Source organism: Saccharomyces eubayanus, chromosome IV (genome assembly GCF_001298625.1).
Source record: "Saccharomyces eubayanus strain FM1318 chromosome IV, whole genome shotgun sequence".
Taxonomy (NCBI): Eukaryota; Fungi; Ascomycota; class Saccharomycetes; order Saccharomycetales; family Saccharomycetaceae; genus Saccharomyces; species Saccharomyces eubayanus.
The window spans coordinates 90847-115282 of NC_030979.1; the positions used below are offsets into that span (position 1 = coordinate 90847).

Here is a 24436-nt window from a genome sequence, read left to right on the forward strand (position 1 = left end):
TTTATTCCGTAATTTCCATACCGATTTACTATTCACTCATGTAAATAATAAAAAAGAAAGAAAATGATAACAATAACAGTAAATATACTTTAGTTTTTTATATAGCAACGTCTACCTTTATTTGCCTTATGCATATCGCACCGATGCTTGAAAAAAAAAAGAAAATTTTGGCGATGACTTTGACAAAAAAAATAAAAATGTTCCAGAGACTTCAGTTTTCACACAGTTGGTTAGTGCCAACTGGATCTAGGTGCCAGCATATATTTCAGAGCTAACCAGTTATAAGATTTCAAGTAGTTTACTGTAAAAATGAAGACCAAGCCACTAAGTCAAGATCCAGGCTCCAAACGTTATGCCTATCGTATAAATAAGGAAGAAAATCGTAAAGAATTGAAACATGTCAAGATAGATGAAAGTTCTTTAGTCCAGAAGGGTCAAAAGATCGATTTGCCTAAGAAGAGATACTACCGTCAAAGAGCGCATTCCAACCCATTTTCGGATCATCAATTAGAGTACCCGGTATCACCACAGGAGATGGATTGGTCCAAATTATATCCTTACTATAAAGATGCAGAAACCGGCCAGATGACAAAGAAGGTAACTATTGCCGATATCGGCTGTGGGTTTGGTGGGCTTATGATAGATTTGTCACCTGCCTTCCCAGAAACCCTGATCTTAGGTATGGAAATCCGTGTACAAGTCACCAACTATGTGGAGGATAGAATCATTGCCTTGAGAAACAACACTCTCTCTAGACATGGTTTCCAGAATATCAACGTTTTAAGAGGTAACGCCATGAAATTCTTGCCCAATTTTTTTGAAAAGGGCCAGCTATCCAAGATGTTTTTCTGTTTTCCAGATCCCCATTTCAAACAGAGAAAGCACAAGGCAAGAATCATCACTAACACCTTGCTAAGTGAATACGCATACGTCTTGAAAGAGGGCGGTGTCGTTTACACTATTACTGACGTCAAGGACTTACATGAATGGATGGTAAAGCACCTGGAAGAGCACCCTTTGTTTGAACGATTGAGCACAGAATGGGAAAACAGTGACAAATGTGTGAAAATAATGAGAAATGCCACAGAAGAAGGCAAAAAAGTCGAAAGGAAAAAAGGTGACAAGTTCGTCGCCTGCTTTAGAAGATTACCAAATCCAACCATACTGTAACGATATAGATTAATAACGTAATTATTTTTTTATATAAGTTTTAAACCATTTTCCCATATACATATTTGTTTCTTTAATGTTTTGTTTTTGAGTATGACGCGTAGCTCATACCTCGTTAAGTTTCACCTTACATGTCCTTTCATTATTTAGCAATTGTTCTTTCAAATTAAGGCTCCATTTATATCCAGTTAGCTTCTTATTACTACCAATGATTCTATGGCATGGCACCACAAGTGCCAAATTGTTTGCGCCACATGCTCTTCCAATAGATCTCGCAGCCGATGGTTTCCCTATTTTTTTGGCAATATCACCATATGTAGCAACATGGCCATGTTCCACTTTCAATAGTTCGTTCCAAACCTTACGTTGGAATTTCGTTCCAAATAGGAACTCAAAGGGAATAGCATCTGGCGGTAACGGCATCTTATTTCCTAGGCATATTTTGTAGTTTTCAATCAACTCTCCATATTTTCCTATGTCTTTCAACTCATATAACTCGTGCTTTACATCCTGCTTCTCATTTTTCTTCAAGAAATCTTTCAAATTTGTTATAAGAAAAGATTCATCTTTGCCTAATGAAGCAAAAACTAGACTTTGCGTTCGTTCTTTGAACACCAAAAGTGCACCAGTGACCTCGGTCTCTATATAGGTATAGCAAAGTTGTTCACTCATCTCTTGGTCAGTCGATCGGTACCAATAATGGAGTCCGCTTTTTGTTCCTTCCCAAATACGTTTCGTTTCATCTTATTAGACTTCCTTTATTTTTCTTCCTATATTGATACTCTCATATAGAAAAAGCTTATCGCTATTATTTTTGCTCTAAATTGTAAAACAATAGATATATATGTATATATGTTAAAAGAAAAGCTAAATACTGGTACGTACAACGAAGCAAATATCATTAGTAAGCGATACTAAGCTGCCACCGTGTTGCTAGGTGGATTCCGTTCCCCATTTGAGAGCTCTTCATTAGCATTGCTAACATTTCCAATCGTTGGATCAGTTTTATTATGGAAACTGAAAAATTCACCCGTCCTTGATGGTCCAGAATCGGATGTAATGAAATAAACGTTTTGTGCAGATCCGTCCGGCTGACTCGGTATGCCGTTATCCTTGGATATAGCTGGGTTGGCCTCAGTCGATGAGTATGCTTGGTTGTTTTGTTTAATGCTACTTCCTAAAGTATTTATCTGGTACGCAGAAAAAGAAGGCGAGGATGAAAGTTCAGAACCACTATCGCCAAAAACATCGTCATGGTTGGCACTATCATTGCCAGCAGAATCATCAGCAGATTCCAGCCTCTCATCATGAGTCTCGATAGGAAAATTCTGTAACACGAAGATTATGGATATGAAAGAAGATAAAGATGGAATAAGGTAAAACTTCCAAGAAAGACGGTCAATAAGTATAGGTGTTATTAGGCTGGCAAACCATTTAAAGAACCAATAAAAGTTAGAGATTAGCAGTATTACTGGGGCCTGTGATAAGTGGGGTAAAAGCTCAATGGTCATAATCCACCCAGTAGAATCCCAACTGATAAAGTGTGTAAGAAGAAATACTGCGAATAATATTGATATATATCTCGTTGTAGTCTTGGGAAACCAATCTGTGAAAGACAAGGTGAACAATAAAACACTCATAATGACAGAACCTAATAGTACGTTCATCTTTTCCTTCCGTCTTCGAAGTACCATGGGGAAATATGCTAAAGTCGCCACAGTGTATACCAAGGCATTTAATCCGGTTAAATAGATAGATTTTCTTTCTCCCCTACCAACTTGTTGTAGTATTAGCGGTGAGTAGTATAAGAAGGCGTCAACACCATTTAATCGTGTAAACAATTGGAAACCTAGTAGAATTTTTATTATTGGAGAAAAATCTTTGAAGATATATGAGTATGGATAACTGTTTTTTTGTAGGTGTGATTTTAGAAGCATGTCTCTTTTCAAAGTTCTGAACTTTAACTGACTTTGATTTTCTTCAAAGTCGCAATCATCGAATATATTTGATATCAAAACTAATGCTTCCACATCTTTTTTTTGCTTTAATAGCCAAGTGGGTGATTCTAAAACTAGGTATAACGACATCAAGTTTAGCGCTACCCCCAGGAACACATGTGTCGATAAGGGGTATTTCCATGCAAAACCCCAGTATCTAAAAGCACAGTTAATCCAAATCCCTAATGAATACGCAACAACATTGGAAACACACTGAATGGAAATAAGCGTTCTTTTTCTTATATATGGGAGGGGGAACTCGAATTGATAAACTATTATCATGGAAAATGCAAACCCCATACCCACACCAAGTATAAATCTACCAAATAGTAGGTACCATTGATTCAGAGCAAAAACTTGGATAAAAGCGCCCAAAGAGTATATCATTGTGCTTATTTGGAGCATTTTCTTCCTGCTATAAACCTCCAAGACACCAGAATAAACAAACAAAGACGCCATAAAGGCTCCGAAGTTAACGACGCTTACAATGATACCTAATGAAGAGGTTAATGGGTAATGGAAGAATTTTTGAAACGATAGTGTCATAACGTTGCCGGAAATGAGACCCTGGTCCAGCCCTGACAACGACGAAACCAACACCACAAATAATATAAAGGAGACTCGAAGAGTCCGACTCGAATGTCTTGTTTTCTTGCTTCGTAGCTGTGAGATTTCAGCCTGTTGTAATAATTGGCGGTATGGATCGTCCATCGACAATCTAGGGGAGCGCTCAGAGAGTGGCAAAATGACAGTGGCATCACTATCCCTATAAAGTGAACCACGACGTGAGCTATGGGCCGTGATGTTATTCTCAAACCTAAATATGTCAGGGTTCTTGTGTGGCAATGAAGTTAGTGCCGTATCATCTTGTTTGCTGTTAAAATCTTGTGCCAACTGGTGTGCTCTATCGATATGTGCCGAACTAGCAGCTTCTTGACCAACCGGTTTATTTGAGCGTGACATGCTTAAGGGATGTTTCATTGTTTTTGCCACAAGTGAGAAGAGAGACTGTCCGAAAGTGTTTACTTCAGCAACCTGTTTTGATATAATCCTTCGTCCTGGACTGAGCCAACCAACCCTTTAAAAATATTCTTTCAAGGCGCGGCTGGCATATCACCGAGGCATGATTAGAACCGTATTGTTATATCCAAAAGGCGGTTGATCGAAACAGAAAATAATACATAAACTACAAACATATATCGTATATACCTTTTATATTCACAAGCTGTATGCAGAAAAAAAAGAAAGAATAAAAGAAAAATAAATTTAAATCTATTTGCTCAATAAGTTATCAAATTTGGGGATCAAAGATTGAGCCAATGCGAATGAGAAGACCAATTTTGGACCTGTTGTCAGTAGTTTAGGCGTCAAACCTTTGAAAAACGCAGTAATACCTTCGTTCTTCAAGGTGTTCTTGACAATCTTCAGCCCACTTTCAGGGTTGTCGAAATTTCTATTTTGAATTCTTGTCTTGATGACATCCAGTGGGGCAGAAACGATTAAAGAAGCGCAGGCACCGACGATGGAGGAAACGAAGTTTTGGGACCAGGTGGCTTGAGAGTAGTCTTCCAAACCCAAGATGTATTCCTTGGCAAATGCATTACCACCGAAAAGGGCAAACGAACCGGGGGCATTTCTAGCAGCGGTCCAGCCCCAACCTCTATACAAGTTGAACAGACCTTCATCTTTCAAGATCTTGATAAAACCTCTACCTTTGAAGGACTCGGGATTTGTTTGTCTCTTGATCTTTAGCACATCCAGCGGCAAAAGAACAATTTCACCAATACCAATCAAAGAACCAGCAGCTGCGGATCTCATTGCCTTACCGGTTTTTTCGCCAAACATGCTATCGAAATCTTGCTTGTAGTGTTTGTTCAAAAACTCGTTAGCAAAAGGTTGACCACCATACTTGTACACTCTTTGCAACACTTTGTAAGATGCAGCATAGCCAAGACCCGGAAACAGAGTAAACAGACGCTTCCCCAAGGGTTCGCTGAAGTGATCACGGAAAATAACACGGTTCAGTTCTTGATTAGAAGAGATCTTCGTGTGGTTGGACATCAGCCTCTTGGAGATGGTGTCCACAGGGTGGAAAACAGCAATTTCCATGATGCCCGCAGAGGCAGACCCCAAAAGACGAGCCAATCCTGATTGTTTCTTGTCTGTTTGAGCCATTTTTCCTTTTTTTGGATACTTGAGGTTAGTTTGGTGTGATGAGTTTCGGTAGACCAAATGCCAATCGCCAAGATTAGAGATATGATTTATATATATACGTGTATATATTTGTATCGTCACATTATTAAGAAATGTGACAGAAATGCACAGTGACTCACAGTTTTTTTCTCTCTCGAGCATGATCAAAAAAACTGTGATCGTTCTTGTTTTTTCATTTTTTTTCGGACAATGGCACCCGCGGATGATAAATGTCATTGGTTTATTAAGATGGTAATGTCGGCGGTACAGACTGTAGTGTAGATATGCTTGATCAGTGTACTTTACATAGGCGCGTGGCGCAGTTGTGTTTGCTTACGTAGTTTTGGAAGGCGGGGTTGGATCTGTCAAGTTGAATACCTTGGTAGTATCAGAAGCCGTTGTGTTCGGTGTGGTAGATTCAACCGTCGTTACTTTTGCCAGACTCTCTTTCTTTGTGTTTTCTTGGAGTTCGTCGTTTGGAGTTGTTGGCAACGATAATCTCGGAGAATTTTGGTTTAGGATCTGTGGTTGTTGCCGCCAAAATTCTTGTGGCCTTGGGAACTGGTTGAAATTGAAGCCGATTCGAAGCTTGTCTTTAGGCCGCGACTGTTTGTTGGGCGGCGCCGTTAGGAGCAGTTGGGCACCGCTACCCTTTGTGCCAGTGATGGTTTCGACGGCGACTGCGTTGCTGTCCTGGTGTTTTGAGTGCTGTGGCAGGAGCAAAGGGGGCTTTGTTGATTCATTTGGCGTACCGCGAATCAGCTTGGGAGCTTTCCAATTACGTACTTGCTGAATGTTATGTTCCACCGGGAACGGATAGAAATGCGGCTGTGGTGGCTGCCGTCCCTGGATCAATGACTGTAAATGGTTCTTCAGCAGCTTAATGGCGTTATTCTGTTTTTCTATATGCAACTGAGCGGTGCGGTGTTTCTGGTCGTTTACGTTTTTTAGCAACCTTAGTTCTTGAAGTTCCTTTTCCTGAGTGGCTAACAGCTCTTTGGTTTTAGTATYCATGGTGGGCTCGACTTCATCAAAGGGATCTATTAGACTCACATTGGTGGGTGTTTGCGCGTGCAACTCCGCTGCCATTTGTCCTTGCGTTTCCAGCTGTCGCGACAACTCGTTCTGTAAGGCTTCAATGGTTTCCTTTTGATTGGCGATACTCTTCTTGTATGATAAAATCGCGTTGTTGGTTTTGTTCACAAGGTCGGGGATGCAGTTCAGGCAGTCATCCTTCACTTTGATGTCTTTTTTCAAGAGGTTCAGGGACTTGTTTGCCTCGATCAGCTGTATTTGCAGGTTGTTCACTTTGATCTGCGAATTTTTCCTCACGTTCTTCAATTCTAGCTTTACATTGCCCAGTTCTTCCGCCAGTCCTTTCTGGAACCCCCCATCAGCAAACTTTAGTTCGAACTCCCCGTAGTATTTCTCATAGAACTCGTGAATCTCATCCAGTTTGGCATTCACTGTGTTTTGGATGCTTTTGCAGTCCTTTAGCTTTGCGGAGACCTCTCTCTTCAGCTCAACCAGCAAAGCACGCTCCTCGAGGCCGTGTTCTTTATCGGTTGAGGACGGTGTGGCAGGTTGCCTTTCCACTGCGGCATGGTTCTCTCGGGTCTCCTTCAGCACGTAGTTCTCGTCCATGATACTCTTCATTTTCCCATATAAGCCCGCTAGCCGAATTTCATAGTCCATGATCTCACCCGACATTACATTGGTACTAGACACCAGCAATGTCTCGTTCTCCTGGTAGCGGCTGATCAAAGACCGGAGGTCTTTGATCTTGCCTTTCATCTTCCTCAACGAAATGTTCTTCCGCACCTTGCCACTGCCATGATCCTTCGTTACCACTGCATCTTCGCCCTCTGCGCTCAGGGATGAGTCCGACTCCGGATCGCTCCTGGCCGTCGCACCGTATGCAATTGTACGGTCTACCACGCCACGTTTTGCTGACATGTGCTCTTGTCCTGATCCTCGTCTTTCTTTCCATCCATCCATCGAAGCTACGTGTTTTTATTTTGGCACTGTTTATACTTTCTCTTCCAGATCTGCCTCTCGCGCGTCGCGTCGCGTCTTGGAACAGAGGAAATAACGCTTTTGCCGCCCTGAGTGAGTTGCACTGCACTGAGGCACATGCTAAGTAGGTTGCCATTGCTATGCCCAAGCCCAGTTGCTAAAATGACAGCGGTGGTGGCTTCTGCCTTAACTTGCTTCTACACCCCTAATGTTCGAGGGAGAAACATAGACTGCTTCCAAGATTTATATGCTACGATGTAACAGACCGGCAGTTGCGGTCCCTTGTTCCATTTTAGTCCTGATGGGCGGCACCGACTACAAACCTGCCCCATCTTCCTACTAAATAGCCGGCGCAATTAATTAGCACATCTGTCATCCCTTTCTATCCCTTTTGGGTGCCACCCCTTCAAATCACTCTTCACGAGTCGCCCGCCCGAGAACGAAAAGTGAAAAGAACAAACAAATCGTGTCAGGTCTATATTCCTCTATTTCTGTAGTCGAGTTCTATTCTGGGATTCGTGGTTCGAAAAAGCAGCACGACTTCGCTACTGTAGGTGTAAAAACATTAGGACAAGGCAAGACTTTACGATAGACCTCCCACCCCCACCAACACACGTTTCCTTCTGTTCCCGTTTGCTCTTTCTAACTGAACAATAAAAGATGGTCAAACTTGCTGAGTTTTCTCGAACAGCCACGTTCACGTGGTCACATGACAAAATCCCATTGTTGGTCTCTGGCACTGTGTCAGGCACCGTGGACGCCAATTTCTCCACGGATTCGTCTCTAGAGCTGTGGTCTCTGCTGACCACCGACTCGGAGAAGCCCGTGGCCTCTTTACAAGTCGACTCTAAATTCAATGACTTGGACTGGTCTCATAACAACAAAACCATTGCCGGTGCTCTAGATAATGGTACTTTGGAATTGTACTCTGTCGGTGACGCCCACGATACTATTGTCTCCACGGCCAAGTTTAGCAACCATTCTTCCTCCGTGAAGACCGTAAAATTCAACTCTAAGCAGGACAACGTTCTAGCCTCTGGTGGTAATAATGGCGAGATTTTCATCTGGGACATGAACAAATGCACCGAATCTCCCTCCAGCTACACTCCCTTGACCCCGGGCCAATCGATGTCGTCTGTTGACGAGGTCAATTCCCTGGCGTGGAACCAATCTCTGGCCCATGTCTTCGCATCTGCCGGGTCGTCTAATTTTGCATCTATTTGGGACTTGAAGGCTAAAAAGGAAGTCATCCATCTAAGTTACACCTCGCCCAACTCAGGCATCAAGCAACAACTATCTGTTGTCGAATGGCATCCAAAGAACTCCACAAGAGTGGCAACCGCTACGGGCAGTGATAATGATCCATCTATCCTTGTCTGGGATTTAAGAAACGCAAACACTCCCTTGCAGACTTTGAGCCAAGGTCATCAAAAGGGTATTTTATCTCTAGACTGGTGCCACCAAGACGAAAACCTGCTGCTGTCCAGTGGCAGAGACAACACCGTGCTACTATGGAACCCTGAATCAGCTGAACAACTGTCTCAGTTCCCAACCCGTGGTAATTGGTGTTTCAAGACCAAGTTCGCACCAGAGGCTCCCGATCTATTTGCCTGTGCCTCCTTTGACAATAGGATTGAGGTTCAAACTCTTCAAAATCTAACAAATACTTTGGACGAACAAGAATCTGAAACTAAGCAACAAGAATCTGACACTGATTTCTGGAATAATGTGTCTCGAGAGGAATCGAAGGAGAAACCTACCGTTTTCCATTTACAGGCTCCATCTTGGTATGGAGAACCATCCCCAGCGGCCCACTGGGCTTTTGGTGGTAAACTGGTCCAAATTACCCCCGACGGTAAGGGTGTTTCCATCACAAACCCTAAAGTGTCAGGTTTAGAGCCAAACACCGCCCTGAGTGAAGCATTGAAATCTAAGGACTTTAAACCATTGATAAATCAAAGATTGGTTAAAGTTATTGATGACGTCAACGAAGAGGACTGGAACTTATTGGAAAAGCTATCCATGGATGGCACCGACGAGTTCTTAAAAGAAGCTTTTGCATTCGACAACGATGACTCTGATGCGCAGGATGATGCTGCCAGCGATAACCAAGATGACGGCGAAGAGTTCTTCCAACAAATTGAGACCAACTTTCAACCCAAGAACAACTTCACTTTGGCTGATAACATCGAACACACCATTTCTAAGAATTTGGTTTCTGGTAATATCAAAAGCGCAGTGAAAAACTCTTTGAAAAATGACTTGTTAATGGAGGCCATGATTATTGCATTGGACTCGAATGATGAAAGACTGAAGGAAAGCGTTAAAAGTGCTTACTTCACCAAGTATGGCTCCAAATCATCATTATCGAGAATACTATACTCCATTTCTCAAAAGAAAGTGGACGACCTGGTTGAGAATCTGGATGTTTCCCAATGGAAATTAATTTTTAAGGCCATCCAAAACTTGCATCCAAATGACGTAACTCGGAAAAATGAAATGTTAATCAAATTGGGTGACAGGTTGAAGGAAAACGGTCATAGACAAGACTCATTGACCTTGTACCTGGCTGCTGGTTCATTAGATAAAGTAGCCTCAATTTGGTTGGCAGAGTTCTCAGATTTAGAAGACAAATTGAAAGAGGACAGTAAGACAGTTTATGAAGCCCATTCTGAATGCCTAACTGAATTCATTGAGAGATTCACCGTCTTCTCTAGTTTCATCCATGGCAACATCACCATCAATAATGAACAACTGATTTCTAAATTTTTGGAATTTATTAATTTGACTACTTCCACAGGTAATTTTGAACTAGCCACCGAATTCTTGAACACTCTACCAAGTGATAACGAAGAAGTTAAAACAGAGAAGGCCCGTGTTTTGACTGCCTCTGGTAAATCCTTGGCAGTGCAAAACGCAACAGCAACAGCAACAAGAAAGGGCAAATACGCAAACCCCAAGGTTAATAAGAACGTTCCGGTACCCCCAACTTCTGGAATGCCATCCACTACGTCTATTTCTGGTATGCAAACTCCATATTATGGAGTGACGCCAGCCACTGGCGCGGGTGCTCCAAAACCTTATGTCCCAACTGTCACTGCAGCTGTTCCTGTTCATACAGACGGCAAATATGCCCCACCACACCAACCTTCAATGGCCTCGCCTTTTGCTAACAGAACCAATAGCTCTACGAGATTAAACTCGTTCGCTCCTCCACCTAATCCATATGCTACCGCAGCAGCAGCTTCAACGACAACCACATCAGCTCCAACATTTCCACAAAACTCTTTTGCTCCCATTCAACCTGGAATGCCTATCATGAATGATTTCAACGCTCAGTCTAGTTCCATCCCTCCACATTCACCAATTAACGCTGTATCGGGTCAAACGCCACACCTCAACCGTAAGGCCAATGACGGTTGGAATGATTTACCATTGAAGGTCAAGGAAAGACCGTCCCGTGCTAAAGCTGTATCCGTTGCACCTCCAAATATTCTATCAGCTGCAACTTCATCGAACGGTGTTCCTACATATGCTGCTAATACCATGCCTCCACCTCCACTTTCAAGAGCTCCATCTTCTGTGTCAATGGTATCTCCACCTCCACACAAGTCGTCTAGAGTTCCATCGTTGGTTGCAACATCTGAGTCACCAAGGGCATCTGTTTCAAATCCATATGCTCCCTCTCAATCAACACAACAACCCCCTGTAGGAATTCCATCTCTAAAAAGCCCAACTCCAACTCCTATTCAACCACCATCATCTAACCCATATGCTCCTCCACTACAACCAAGAGTAGCCACACCATTGACTTCAGGTGTGCCTTCAACTTCTTTACCAAAGGCTTCCAATCCATATGCGCCAGCTGCCGCAGCTCAGCCAAATGGATCGTCCTATCCTTCAACCAATGCATACTCGAATAACCATACCATGACTCCTATAGCCTCTCAGCCTCCTATTTCCAATAAGGGAGCCGCTGGCCCACCTCCAGTTAGTATGAAGAAGAGGAGCAACAAATTGGCCAGTATAGATCAAAAGCCACCTCAGGCAGCTGCTTTTCCTCCATCACTTTCAAGTTCAGCCTCTCCGCTACAAACCTCCCAACCGCCAACACTGGCTACACCAACCAACACGTCCACTGAGAATGTGAATAATGAAGTCCCAGCAGATCAGCAACCTATTGTTGACTTTCTAAAAGAAGAATTGGCTCGCGTGACACCTTTGACGCCAAAGGAGTACACAAAACAATTGAAGGACTGTGATAAAAGACTAAAGATCCTTTTCTACCATTTAGAAAAGCAAGATTTGATAACTCAACCAACAATCGATCGTCTACACGATTTAGTCGCACTAATGAAAGAAAAGAAATATAAAGAAGCTATGGCCGTCCACGCGGATATCGCTACAAACCATGCCCAAGAAGGTGGTAACTGGCTAACAGGTGTAAAGAGATTAATCGGCATAGCCGAAGCTACTCTAAATTAAATCCAGAGTTGAACCTTCTATATAAAAATCGGGTCTACCGGTTTTATTTTTTATCGTATTATGTCTTATAATATTATATTTATATATTTTATGTACTTATCTCTTTGTTTTAATCTAATTAAGTTCGCAATCAGAAGCCAACTATATCAAGTCCGGACCAATACACATTACGTATTATTTGTACAGCCTTTCCTTTATAATGTAGTCATGTACACCTCGAGCGGTAAATTCCGGGGAAATTTTAAGCTTGCCGCATTGTATGGCCTAAAGAACAAAAGGAGAAGGAACTGCGAAATGTTTTCTAATCTGGGGAAAAACCAATAAACTAAGAAAGTTAGCAAGTCATCCTATTCCTAGCATCTTACTTCACGGTTTTTCATAAGCGAGTGATTTCCAGATACACATTGGCTTTTGGAAAGGAGAAAACAAGACAGAGCCTTTAACGTTTGTCCAAAGTCTTCCAATATAAATAAGGAAGTTTTTGCTAAGAAACATTACAAACAGAAGGATATGCCTTCATTGATACCAGAATTACAAAATTCAAATGGATCCTAATCGGAATAGCTCTAGTGAAACACTACGCCAAGAGAAACAGGGTTTCCTAGACAAAGCTCTTCGGAGGGTAAAAGGCATAGCACTGCGACAAAGCAATAGGGACAAAGACTCTAAAGCCGATGATGTGCCGATTAGTATACAAACTCCAACAGACTTACAGCCGCAGGATTTTGATAGGCAGTCTTATGTATTGTCCGTGCTTACGGACGACATTTCCACCATTGATAATAACTCAGTATTATTTTCAGAGCCTCCACAGAGCCAATCTATGATGATGTCTATATACGTAGGTGTATTTGTTGCTGTTGGTGGCTTTCTGTTTGGTTACGATACAGGTCTGATCAATAGCATCACTTCTATGAACTATGTGAAGTCGCATCTAGCACCCAATCACGATTCGTTTACTGCTAAACAGATGTCTATCTTGGTGTCATTTTTATCGCTTGGGACTTTTTTTGGGGCTCTGACTGCCCCTTTTATATCTGATACGTATGGCAGAAAGCCCACTATCATTTTTAGTACAATCGTCATCTTTTCTATTGGGAACTCCTTACAAGTGGGTGCTGGAGGGCTTACCTTATTAATCGTGGGAAGGGTCATATCTGGTATTGGGATAGGAGCAATTTCGGCAGTGGTGCCATTGTATCAGGCAGAAGCAACACACAAATCATTGAGAGGTGCTATTATTTCCACTTACCAATGGGCGATCACTTGGGGTTTATTAGTGTCAAGCGCAGTGTCTCAAGGAACACACTCAAGAAACGATGCGTCTTCATATCGGATACCCATTGGGTTGCAATATGTTTGGTCATCGATCCTAGCTATTGGGATGTTTTTTCTACCAGAAAGTCCGCGTTATTATGTGCTAAAGGATAAACTAGATGAAGCCGCCAAATCTTTATCGTTTTTGAGAGGTGTTCCGGTCCATGATTCTGGGCTACTGGAAGAGCTGGTCGAAATAAAGGCCACTTATGATTATGAGGCATCTTTTGGTACCTCCAATTTTGTAGATTGCTTCATTTCAAGTAAAAGTAGGCCGAAGCAAACCTTAAGAATGTTTACGGGAATTGCTCTCCAAGCATTTCAACAATTCTCAGGCATCAATTTCATATTTTACTACGGTGTGAATTTTTTCAATAAGACAGGGGTCAGTAAAAGTTATTTGGTTTCATTTATAACTTACGCTGTTAATGTTATCTTCAATGTTCCCGGTTTATTCTTTGTGGAATTTTTTGGTAGGCGTAAGGTCTTGGTTGTTGGTGGAATAATAATGACTATAGCGAACTTTATTGTCGCAATTGTTGGTTGTTCCTTAAAAACAGTAGCGGCTGCAAAAGTTATGATTGCATTCATATGTTTATTCATAGCTTCTTTTTCTGCCACTTGGGGTGGTGTCGTTTGGGTCATCTCTGCAGAATTGTATCCATTGGGCGTGAGGTCTAAGTGTACCGCTATATGTGCTGCAGCAAACTGGCTTGTAAATTTTATTTGTGCTTTAATTACCCCCTATATCGTGGACACTGGCTCTCATACATCGTCATTAGGCGCCAAAATATTCTTTATTTGGGGCTCTTTGAATGCATTGGGGGTAATAGTGGTTTATTTGACTGTTTATGAGACAAAGGGTTTGACACTAGAAGAAATTGATGAGTTATACAGTAAGTCATCTTCAGGTGTTGTTTCGCCAAAATTCAATAAGGATATAAGAGAACGTGCATTAAAATTTCAGTACGATCCTTTACAAAGATTAGAAAATGGTAAGAATAGTCTCATTGCTGCACAAAACAGTTCTGATGACCAAACACCAAGGAATGATTTTAGAGATACAACAGCAGGTGAAGCAGAGCATAGTCCGAACCATCAACAAATGCAAATCATTTCTGAAACTGTTGGTTTACCGACTACTACGGAAATCCCCCTAGTACCCAGTAAAGACATTGATGTAATGATCCCTGTGAACCGTCCCTTGGAGAGTATATCAGTTCCACAAGCCGAAGGGACTACTGAGATCCTAACTAACTATGTCGACTTAGGAAACGGTTTAGGTCTCAATACATATAACAGAGGACCTCCCTCGCTCTCAAGTGATTCAAGTGAAGATTATGCTGAAGATGAAATAGGCGGGACCTCATTTCAAGCTGATCAAGGCAACAGAAATACTATGAATGATATCAATGACTACATGGCGCGCTTAATCCACAGCGATTCTGCTGCAAGCAATACCACAGACAAATTGTCCGGTAACCAAAGTACAATTCGTTACCACACAGCTTCATCTCGTTCCGATAGCACCGATGAAGAGACTGATTCGATGGACCTAGGAAATGGCCTTGCTCTGAATGCGTATAACAGAGGACCGCCTTCAATTTTAATGAATTCCAGCGATGATGAAGATGAGACATCTGATACCATGAATGCAGGTGGTGATTTGAGTGCTACGCAAGAGCGCATGGCACAGTTTGCCCAGAGCTATACTAACAAGAGGAGTGGTCCGGTACCTGAAACTCCATCTTTTGTTTTGCACAGTTCTTTCCCTGTGCTGGCTCGTAGTGATTCGAAACCGTCTGATGCCGATTACGAAACTCCTCCTTCAAACGAAGAAAGAATACTGAAGCATTCTGTAAAAGGGGACAATGATTCTGAATAGTTTCATGTGATGTTATTCAATACCACCAGTAAAGCAAACATACTATAATAGTAATATTTTTAATAATATATAAAACCTGTACCAACTAATGTCCTATATATACGCAAATGCATCTCAATGTACATCTAATAACCTGTATTCGATATAATATCTTCAAGTGTTCTCCTCTTTCCTTTACTACCAACTATTATTTAGCCGCCAATGGCTTATGTACTCTGCGAGCATTTGGAAAGTCATTAGAGACGAAAATAGACTTTTAAGAGAAAAGTCCTGCAGGAGCCACGTACAACGCTGGCTTGAATCGCCAACAACTTTCAAAGGTTGATAGAATAGAATCTTTATCTCACGCAAGTTGGTACTTCCAGAGTATTTGTTTTTGAATACACAATTCTCACTACAATATATCTGGTTTTCATTTTCATTATTCTTTCTCTTAGATGCCCACGATGATCAAAAAAGATGATAAAACAATGGACCCCCCTAATGAAAAGCCACATAAGAAGATCGAGAGGGATGATATCCCAGAGTCTTCCAACCATATCCCCCCTCCAGAAGCTAGTGTGTTAAGGGGTGGTAAGATTAATTCAAAAACCAGAGCCATGAAGGCTGTTACAAGTATCATAGTAAACACCGATGAGAAGCCCCAAAAGTCGAGCAATAAAGTCGATGGAGCCGAAAAGCCGGAGACAGGGCATTGGAGCAGTAACATAGGCAAATTTGAGTACATTTTTTACAAGTTTTTGCTTGTGATGCTATACATCTGTTTTGGGTTGTTCCGATACGGCCAATACCAATATAATAAGATGAAATTAAGGATCTTCAGTATTATCTACAATCATGCGTACACGCCGCAATTGATTAGACAGGACGTTGTGTCTTTGAAAAAAATTCCTAAAAGGTTAGCTGCCATCTTGGAAATCAAGCCCGTTGGTGATGTTGGTGGTGGTGTTACAGGTTTATTAAATGATGCGAGTGAAATTGTTTGTTGGACCGTATCAGCCGGCATAAAACATTTGGTATTATATGACTATGACGGATTATTACAAAGAAATGTTCCAGAATTGAGGAAGGAGATTCACTCGAACTTAGCTAAATACTTTGGACCATCTCATGTCCCAAACTATGCTGTTAAAATACCTCACTCCAACAAGACATTTTATAACTTGGATGGAATTGAATCCGAAACTGACAGTGGTGAGGTAGTAAACGGCAACGATGAAGGAAGCGGAATCGCTATTGAAGTGTCTTTGCTGTCCAACAGAGATGGTAGAGAGACGATTGTTGATTTAACCAAGACCATGGCTGAGTTATGCTCGGTCAACGAATTAAGCGTTTCTGACATTACCATGGACTTAGTTGACTCGGAGCTAAAACAGCTAGTGGGACCTGAACCAGATTTATTGTTGTATTTTGGGCCTTCGTTGGATCTACAAGGGTTCCCACCTTGGCATATCAGATTAACCGAATTTTATTGGGAAAAGGATAACAACGAGGTCATATACTCCGTTTTCATTCGCGGGTTAAGACAGTACGCAGGGTGTAAAGTGAACGTTGGCAAATGATGGTCAAGAATTCATTAGCATCATCAAGTTCTTTGCTCAACCTCCGGTTTTGCACATTATATCCTCGTCTGATACATCACAAAAAAGTCGTTAAGCAAAAATATATAATAGTAGTAATAATGATAATGATAGCAATAATTCCATGCTAGCTACATAGTTGCATATTTTAACAGAGTCGTAGAAAAAGGTCTCGCAGTACATCCAAGAAGTAGCCATCACTATAACAATACTAATACTATTGTCGAAAAGTTGTTATTACCCTTCCGCAGTCCTTTTCTTTTCGTGTTGCAAATCACATATAACGAGGTGCCGTATTTTTTCAAACAAAAAAAAAATCGAAATCGAAAAATGGAAAAACAGAGAGAACGGAATTTCTGACACGTTCTCGATCTACTTGTTTATCCAGATTGGTTTGATAAATCTTCGTACATTAAAAGCTGTCTTTATTTTAGAGCTTCTAACATTGAAGGTGTAAGAAAGAACTCAAGCAGGTTTAATATATATAAAAATGGGTTTGTTTGCCTCGAAGTTGTTCAGTAACCTTTTTGGTAACAAGGAAATGCGTATTCTTATGGTGGGTCTAGATGGTGCTGGTAAGACCACCGTTTTGTACAAGTTGAAGTTGGGTGAGGTCATCACTACCATTCCAACAATTGGTTTCAATGTCGAAACTGTCCAATATAAGAACATTGCATTCACAGTCTGGGATGTCGGTGGACAAGACAGAATTAGATCTCTATGGAGACATTATTACAGAAACACTGAAGGTGTTATTTTCGTTGTTGATTCCAACGATAGATCACGTATTGGTGAAGCTAGAGAAGTCATGCAAAGAATGTTGAACGAAGATGAATTGAGAAATGCCGCTTGGTTGGTTTTCGCCAACAAACAAGATTTGCCAGAAGCTATGTCTGCTGCTGAAATCACCGAAAAATTAGGTTTACACTCTATCAGAAACCGTCCATGGTTCATTCAAGCCACTTGTGCTACCTCAGGTGAAGGTTTGTACGAAGGTCTGGAATGGTTAAGTAACAGTTTGAAAAACTCGACTTAAAATCAAGAACATGTATCACATACGCTTGTATAAACTAAATGGAAAATAAACTTAAGAACGAAGGAGGCCAAAGTCGATGGATCTATTGACAGTTTTGAGCCACCACATATAGATTTAGTGTAAAAGCAATAAAAACCAAGAGAACGAAAAATAGAACTGAAAAAACCTAACTAGTATAATACTACTTTAACTATTAATATAAAGCTGATATAAAGACAAACAGATTTATCATATATTTAGGACACGAAATATCCGATGCACTAATCATTTGATCTATCACTCCTCAGAGGTCGATTTACGTACGAACACACATCGCTCTTCTGTCAACTGTTTTCAGAATTATTCCAGTTAGCGGACTAATCCACCCAATCCTGGGATCTGAACTCAGAAACCATGATACGGCGCTGAAATTATTATGTATATGCCTGAAGAGAAAACTACTATATTTGCTCAACAACTAATCATCTCAAGATCAAAGGTATCGAATCAAAGACTATCAAATCATATTTATCACCCATGCATCTTTGTAACCCAGATCTTTTTTATTACACATCCTTTTTTTCACATGATTAGCCATTTTTTGACCGCCGCAAAAAATATAGGGTGAGTCCGGGTGAACTCGCTGCATCTTGTGTTAGTATCCCCCATGCACTGGCAGGCGGAACTAGGCAGGATTCCAGCATCAATTTTGCAAAATTCATACCAAAATAATTCGTACATGTAAGATGATATTGAAAATATGCGCTTAATTAGAGCTTTTGTAGTCCATAGAAGAGGTACAGTGAGACATTATATTCGAAATGGTATGTTTGACAGCGAACAATTAATAGAAATGAGACAACTGCTGAGACGAGAGATCATTGTAATAAACTGAAGACAGAAAGAACCTGAAAATTGTGAAGACGAGGAATCTAACTTCATCAGGTAATGACGTATTCCCAAGCCCAGCCAACATATGAAATAAGAGATTAGGAATATCGCAAGCAATCAATAGGAAAGGCTTGCAACAATCTGGGTACCAACCTTGACCGTCCAAGGGCCAACGGAGGTGCGAGCCGAATAATCACATTTAGTAGCATTGAGGAGCTTCAAATACATAAATTTGGATTGATCTATGAAAAAAAATTAGAAACAGGATGAAGCCGTCAGTCTTGTAAAAGTATTGTTAATATTGTTCCCTCTGTTTTACAAAGGATATATGATTTTTTGACAGCTCTCGTAATTTCAATATAAAATGAAAATGAAATACTAACTAAATTCAAAATCTGGAATGCTACCATTTCAATTTTTTTTTGTTTTATTTTAACAGGCCGGTGTTAAAACTTACGAACTAAGAACCAAATCCAAGGAACAATTGGCTTCCCAATTGGTTGACTTGAAAAAGGAACTGGCTGAATTGAAGGTCCAAAAGTTGTCCAAGCCATCTTTGCCAAAGATCAAGACTGTCAGAAAGAGCATTGCCTGTGTCTTGACCATCATCAACGAACAACAAAGAGAAGCTGTCAGACAATTATACAAGGGTAAGAAGTACCAACCAAAGGACTTGAGAGCCAAGAAGACCAGAGCTTTGAGAAGAGCTTTGACCAAGTTCGAAGCTTCCCAAGTTACTGAAAAGCAAAAGAAGAAGCAAATCGCTTTCCCACAAAGAAAGTACGCTATTAAGGCTTAATCGAAAGTTTAATTATATAGTATCATTATCTATAATTCCAACTTCTTTACGTTTTTCTAGTACCTTTTAAATAATTGTTAAATTAAAAACATTTTCATTGAAAATTCCCAAAGAGGATATGGCGTTATAGGGAAAGATAAATGTAAGCTCTGGTTACATATATATAGAGGTCTGTATGTTATCTATTTTTATCAGTTAATTTTTTGACTTAGTTTTAGCTTCCTCCTTCTTCTGCTTTTTGAAATCAATGATTCTTTGTCTTAGTTCTTCATTAGGTTTCACATCATCCAACTTCAAAGGCATTCTATTAAATGGGTCAGTAGAGTCGCTTAGGAGATGCGCTTTGATTGTACTTCTATCAATGTTCATCTTAGATGTTGGCAAAGTGACAGGGTCCTTCATTATTGTGTACATTAAAGGATCCAAAAACTCGTCAGGAACATCACCGTACTCGAGGTCTTCTTCTTCATCAGCCTTCCTCTGTTCTTCGGCTTTGTTAGCAAAATTTAATAGTTTCTCAACAAACTCTTGAGATACTAAACCTGTCTTTCTACCAAGAATGTCAACGGCACGGACGAAGAGATTTCTATTGAAAGACCTTTCATCTTTAGCAACAGCGCCAATGAACTCTGTTTGCTCCGAAAGATTGATGTAAACAGTTGTTAAAGCCTTTAACAAATCCTTTGGATTGAATGAATAACTTTGTGGGTCTCTTACTTTCAATTCCCCACATTTAGGCCCAACCAATGATTCTAAATTATAGTTCAGCATACTGGCCAATCTGTATACAATTTCCGGTGTGACAAATGCTGCTGGGATATCTTTCGAGTAAATTTCAAACAACTTCATGGATTTATCAGCTAGCCCACATGATGACTTGGCTTGCCTTGAAGCGGACGCTAGTCTCGTTTGCAATTCTTTGTCCTCCTCCTCTCTTGTTGGTGGTGCTCCTCTTGCACGATTATCCAGCTCATTTTGGATGTTATGCACCTCGGCCAAGTTGCTTAAACCTTCATCTAATAAGAAAGTCAAATCGTTTAACATACGAGCCACAAACCGCACGAAAAAATCTGCATTATTTAGGGATTGCCATATTAACTGTTTTTTGTACGATGGTATCTTGTAGTAGAGTTCCTCTAAAATGATTGAAATGCTATATCTGCTGTTGAATTTATCATAAAATTGTGAAGAAGAACCCGTCTTTTCGACAATAACGTAAAAATCTAACAGGGCATAGAGTAGATTTTTGCTTACTAGTTCATCGTTCTCAAAGATATCCATCATAAACCCTGGAGAATTATCTGTTAATGGCATAGCACCAACGCTCAATAATTGTACTAGTTTACCCTTCAAATGTGGATTGGAAACCAATTCTGGGCAACGAAGGATCATTGTTGTGAACTCAACAAATGATCCCAGCCGTGGATTTCTAAAAATTGGGGAGGTTTGATATTTAGAGATGTAAAGAGAATAATTGATTGGTCCTTCAACAACAAATTCTGGGTAGTATTTGAAAGGCACTGGGGCATGTGCTCTCAAAAAATCGGCATTATCCACGTTTTCGACACCTATTTGATCGGGAATCAATGGTAATTTGATTTGTTGGAAAGGAAATGCGTGCTTGGGGTCCACAACACGAATCAAAAATGTAGATGCACCGCAAATGAAATCAAATACCTCTAGTTGCAGAGATCTATGAGAAAAGAATCCCTGCAGAGCAAATCGCAACGATTCTGTTGTTTTCAATGCTTTCTCCATCTTGGATAACTGTGCTGTTACAAATCTTGCAAAGACATCATGACTTGCTGCAATCTTTTTTACTTTCTCGATCTCTTCTTTTAGCGATTTTATTTCAGACCCCATTTTCTCTTCGAATGAAAGTGTACCTCCGAGACCATAATGCAGATAAGTTAGCGTTAGGAAGAAGCAATCTGATATGAAGTTGGGCTTGGCATCCGCAGTTTTTCTATTCTTGTCATAAAATGCATCGGCCTCTTTATAATCTGAATTTAGGCGTGTCTCCTCTGACAGATCAATGAACAGGCTTGGGTTATTAAAGTAGTTTTCATCGATCTTATCAATTTTCTTGTATGAGACATCTAGGAACGGTTGAGAAAATTTAACTAATAATAAAGTGATATTGGCCATGAATCCATTAGAAGATAACTCCTTGAATGGGGGGCGATCAGCTTTACGTAAATGATTCTTATTAGCAATATGAGCAAAATAGCTTATCATATCAGTTCTTGAATCTAGAGAACCACGCACAAGCTTATCAACAATGAAAAACAGTCTATCCATAACAACCTTGTGTTCGGCTTGCAAAGATTCGTGGATCATAGCTGTTTGTTGTTTGGAGCGCAAGAGATTGTCACCATAATTACGAATTGCAACCGCAGCATCTATAGGGGAAAGAGACAGAATAGGTCCTAGTATGGTTTGCTTTTCAAAGAACTGTGGCTTACAGTCGTAACTTACAAAAAATCCTTCTATCTTAGTAAATATTTCCGCGATAGGTTTAAATGTGACAAATAATTCAAATAGTGTAAGAACGTTATTGTAGGTCACCGAATCGTTTAAATCAAAATGGGTAACGTGCTTGTTGCAGTACTCTAATAGTGTTGGGAAAACGGCATTAAGCAAATCTAAAGCAGTGCCTTCTAAGATGGCTCTTTGTATGATCTGAGAAAGAAAATCAGTATATGCATTTACATTGGAGACGATTTCACTAATGTAATTGATGAAAGCGCCATTCATGCAAAAATTTTCTATTTGTAGTGCAACAACGCCATAGCCGATGACAAGACGATCAATCTCCTGGAAAGTGGTATGCAATGACTCGGCGTTGGGTTTGTTTTTGGTAATTCTCTTTTGTTGCTGATTACGGCGAAAACAGTCATTCAAATAGTCAAAAGGTTTAGTCAGCATCTCATTTTCGGTTAGTTGGTACAACAATAACGTATCGATAAAGTCAACCCCGAGGGTTGAGCCCTTGGGAACTTCCTCAGATTTCAATAAGAAATAGCCACGGGAATCGACAGGATCTGTGGTGATTTGCAAGATATCTTCGATAGCAGTCATATGAATGAAATTATGATGGTTGGGGTTACGGAACTCGAGTTTGGCTAATAAGCTAACTTTTTTTCCCCTTGAAACAATCAGTGGCCAATTTTACCCTTTCAACTGTTTAGCAGGATTGTATAATCAGTGTAAAGGATGATGTTGTGGTGGCAACAAGTAATTGAACACTAAGGATAGGTTAAAATACAAACAGTTTACTTTTTGCCAACAGGATGACCGCGGTATGTGTACAATTAGGGTTATTACCTTACAATAGTTGGGATCTAAATCGTAGGCGTATCAACCTTTGTAATAAGGACCGAACTATCGCCTCGGACGAATAATGGCAAAATAGCGTCCTCGACGAAAGAATGCATGATTAAGAGCAAAATAAATGGTGATTCAATAAGAGAAAAAACTGGGTTGAGAGCAGCTGGAGAGCGTTATATGCGGTTGGCTTATCTGCTTCTTCTTTCTTAGCATATATTGATAAAACTTGGCGTGGGAAATTGAGCCATTATTGTAGCAATAAGTTGTGCTGACGGTATGTTGAAACCCGCATCTTCGATCCAACAATGATTGATTTTACTTTTTACTTTGAAGTTATTTTCTGTCGTACTAACAATAATAACAAGTAAAGTTTTTTTCTGTTCATAGGTAATCAAGCAAACACAACGGATGACGGTACTAGACTCTGGAAACTGGGGATTGACGCCTGCCATGGAAACAGGTCTGTTCCAGAGACCACAAGACCGTGTCTTTATTATAGAGTTGGAGAATTCCATAGTGTCTTTTATTAACTCGAACACTGAATCATTTCAATTGAGACCAATGAACTCGTATTACAGGCTTCTGTCGCATCAAATAGCTGAATATCACAATTTGAATCATGTCTTGGCAAGAACGCAGGACAGTTGTGTAATTCTTTTCAAAGGTGAGAATTTCCAAAAAATAGAAGGCAAACCACTACTACAAGAATTACAACAGAGTAAATCAGAAGAACCCGCTTCTTCAAATGAGAATATTGATAGATCAAACAATAACAAAACATTTYGAATTTTGAAAAGGAAAGAGGTACGTAACGATAATGATTCCAAAACGGATAATAATATAGCTACATCCGATAAGTTAGCAACGAATCCTGTTAGTAGTCAAAAAATCGAAAACGATGATAAATCAAGTACTGATTTGGAACAAGAGAGAATCGAGAAGGAAAGAATTTATGAGCAGCGTAAACAGGAAATTTTTGACAAGCTTAATAATAATGAAGACGATGGAAAATCAATCAATAGTAGCAGTGGTAATGATAGTGACAATGAATGGAGTGATTGGTTGGACAGTGATGATGCTAATACCCAAACCACTAATGGCACGCCAAGCTCCCCATCGCCATCCAACCCATACACAACTATGCAACAAAACAAGCCTCGTCAACAATTTTATGATAGTAGAAGAGCAAGAGGAGGAAGAAGAAGAGGGACAGGAAACTATAAAGATACACATCGAGGGCTAAACCGCCGGAACAAAGAAAACGGCGGTTACCAAGGGGGATATGCTACACCTTATATGGTATATCCACCCACCCAGATAGGAAACAACGCTCTACCAACCTATCCAATCGTGTATAACCCAGCTTCTCCTGCGCCTTCTTCCAATCCTTCGCCTGTGGTTATGGGCGGAAACGCGGTGTTCATGAACCCTTATATCTACAACATGAATCCGCAAGGATCATGTTCTTTTGGTGCCCCTGTGCCCGTGTATCAATCATACCAGTACCAATATCAATATCCATACAATCAATATCAAAATGGGCTATATAGCAATACACCAGGCTATAATTCTAATGCTTATAAAAGCTCTTCAGTAAACAAGCATAACCAGTCTCAAAGAAAAGACACAACGTCAAATGAGGGCCCTGACCACAACAAATATATCAGCAATGAGAAGATTCGTAGCGGGAATAGCAAGGACACACCGTCATCGAAAGAAGCTAATTTAATAGAGGTCAAATTTGATCAATTGAGCATT

The 24436-nt window shown here is 40.4% G+C and overlaps 12 protein-coding genes across 12 annotated transcripts; 7 read left to right on the plus strand and 5 right to left on the minus strand.

Annotated features, from left to right (window-relative positions):
* Positions 1 to 309: 309 nt before the first annotated feature.
* Positions 310 to 1170, plus strand: TRM8 (tRNA (guanine46-N7)-methyltransferase; the record flags this gene model as incomplete). Its single annotated transcript, XM_018364096.1, has 1 exon — positions 310 to 1170. One exon carries the CDS (start codon positions 310 to 312, stop codon positions 1168 to 1170), a length of 861 nt encoding a protein of 286 aa, XP_018222897.1.
* A 105-nt stretch (positions 1171 to 1275) lies between these two features.
* Positions 1276 to 1842, minus strand: MGT1 (methylated-DNA--protein-cysteine methyltransferase; the record flags this gene model as incomplete). The annotated part of the gene is made up of 1 exon (XM_018364097.1): positions 1276 to 1842. The coding sequence occupies one exon, from the start codon at positions 1840 to 1842 to the stop codon at positions 1276 to 1278; it is 567 nt and encodes a 188-aa protein (XP_018222898.1).
* A 242-nt stretch (positions 1843 to 2084) lies between these two features.
* On the minus strand, positions 2085 to 4148 carry DI49_0883 (uncharacterized protein; the record flags this gene model as incomplete). Its single annotated transcript, XM_018364098.1, has 1 exon — positions 2085 to 4148. One exon carries the CDS (start codon positions 4146 to 4148, stop codon positions 2085 to 2087), a length of 2064 nt encoding a protein of 687 aa, XP_018222899.1.
* A 291-nt stretch (positions 4149 to 4439) lies between these two features.
* On the minus strand, positions 4440 to 5597 carry GGC1 (Ggc1p; the record flags this gene model as incomplete). The annotated part of the gene is made up of 1 exon (XM_018364099.1): positions 4440 to 5597. The coding sequence occupies one exon, from the start codon at positions 5595 to 5597 to the stop codon at positions 4440 to 4442; it is 1158 nt and encodes a 385-aa protein (XP_018222900.1).
* A 96-nt stretch (positions 5598 to 5693) lies between these two features.
* ASF2 (Asf2p) lies at positions 5694 to 7358 on the minus strand (the record flags this gene model as incomplete). Its single annotated transcript, XM_018364100.1, has 1 exon — positions 5694 to 7358. The coding sequence occupies one exon, from the start codon at positions 7356 to 7358 to the stop codon at positions 5694 to 5696; it is 1665 nt and encodes a 554-aa protein (XP_018222901.1).
* A 678-nt stretch (positions 7359 to 8036) lies between these two features.
* Positions 8037 to 11861, plus strand: SEC31 (Sec31p; the record flags this gene model as incomplete). Its single annotated transcript, XM_018364101.1, has 1 exon — positions 8037 to 11861. One exon carries the CDS (start codon positions 8037 to 8039, stop codon positions 11859 to 11861), a length of 3825 nt encoding a protein of 1274 aa, XP_018222902.1.
* A 544-nt stretch (positions 11862 to 12405) lies between these two features.
* Positions 12406 to 15063, plus strand: SNF3 (glucose sensor; the record flags this gene model as incomplete). Its single annotated transcript, XM_018364102.1, has 1 exon — positions 12406 to 15063. One exon carries the CDS (start codon positions 12406 to 12408, stop codon positions 15061 to 15063), a length of 2658 nt encoding a protein of 885 aa, XP_018222903.1.
* A 437-nt stretch (positions 15064 to 15500) lies between these two features.
* NUS1 (ditrans,polycis-polyprenyl diphosphate synthase) lies at positions 15501 to 16625 on the plus strand (the record flags this gene model as incomplete). The annotated part of the gene is made up of 1 exon (XM_018364103.1): positions 15501 to 16625. The coding sequence occupies one exon, from the start codon at positions 15501 to 15503 to the stop codon at positions 16623 to 16625; it is 1125 nt and encodes a 374-aa protein (XP_018222904.1).
* Positions 16626 to 17133: 508 nt separating this feature from the next.
* Positions 17134 to 17679, plus strand: ARF1 (Arf family GTPase ARF1; the record flags this gene model as incomplete). Its single annotated transcript, XM_018364104.1, has 1 exon — positions 17134 to 17679. The coding sequence occupies one exon, from the start codon at positions 17134 to 17136 to the stop codon at positions 17677 to 17679; it is 546 nt and encodes a 181-aa protein (XP_018222905.1).
* An 800-nt stretch (positions 17680 to 18479) lies between these two features.
* Positions 18480 to 19348, plus strand: RPL35A (60S ribosomal protein uL29; the record flags this gene model as incomplete). Its single annotated transcript, XM_018364105.1, has 2 exons — positions 18480 to 18482; positions 18989 to 19348. 2 exons carry the CDS (start codon positions 18480 to 18482, stop codon positions 19346 to 19348), a joined length of 363 nt encoding a protein of 120 aa, XP_018222906.1.
* Positions 19349 to 19543: 195 nt separating this feature from the next.
* UFD2 (ubiquitin-ubiquitin ligase UFD2) lies at positions 19544 to 22429 on the minus strand (the record flags this gene model as incomplete). Its single annotated transcript, XM_018364106.1, has 1 exon — positions 19544 to 22429. The coding sequence occupies one exon, from the start codon at positions 22427 to 22429 to the stop codon at positions 19544 to 19546; it is 2886 nt and encodes a 961-aa protein (XP_018222907.1).
* Positions 22430 to 23086: 657 nt separating this feature from the next.
* On the plus strand, positions 23087 to 24436 carry RBS1 (Rbs1p; the record flags this gene model as incomplete). The annotated part of the gene is made up of 1 exon (XM_018364107.1): positions 23087 to 24436. A coding segment is annotated over one exon (1350 nt), but the record flags the coding sequence as incomplete, so codon positions are not given.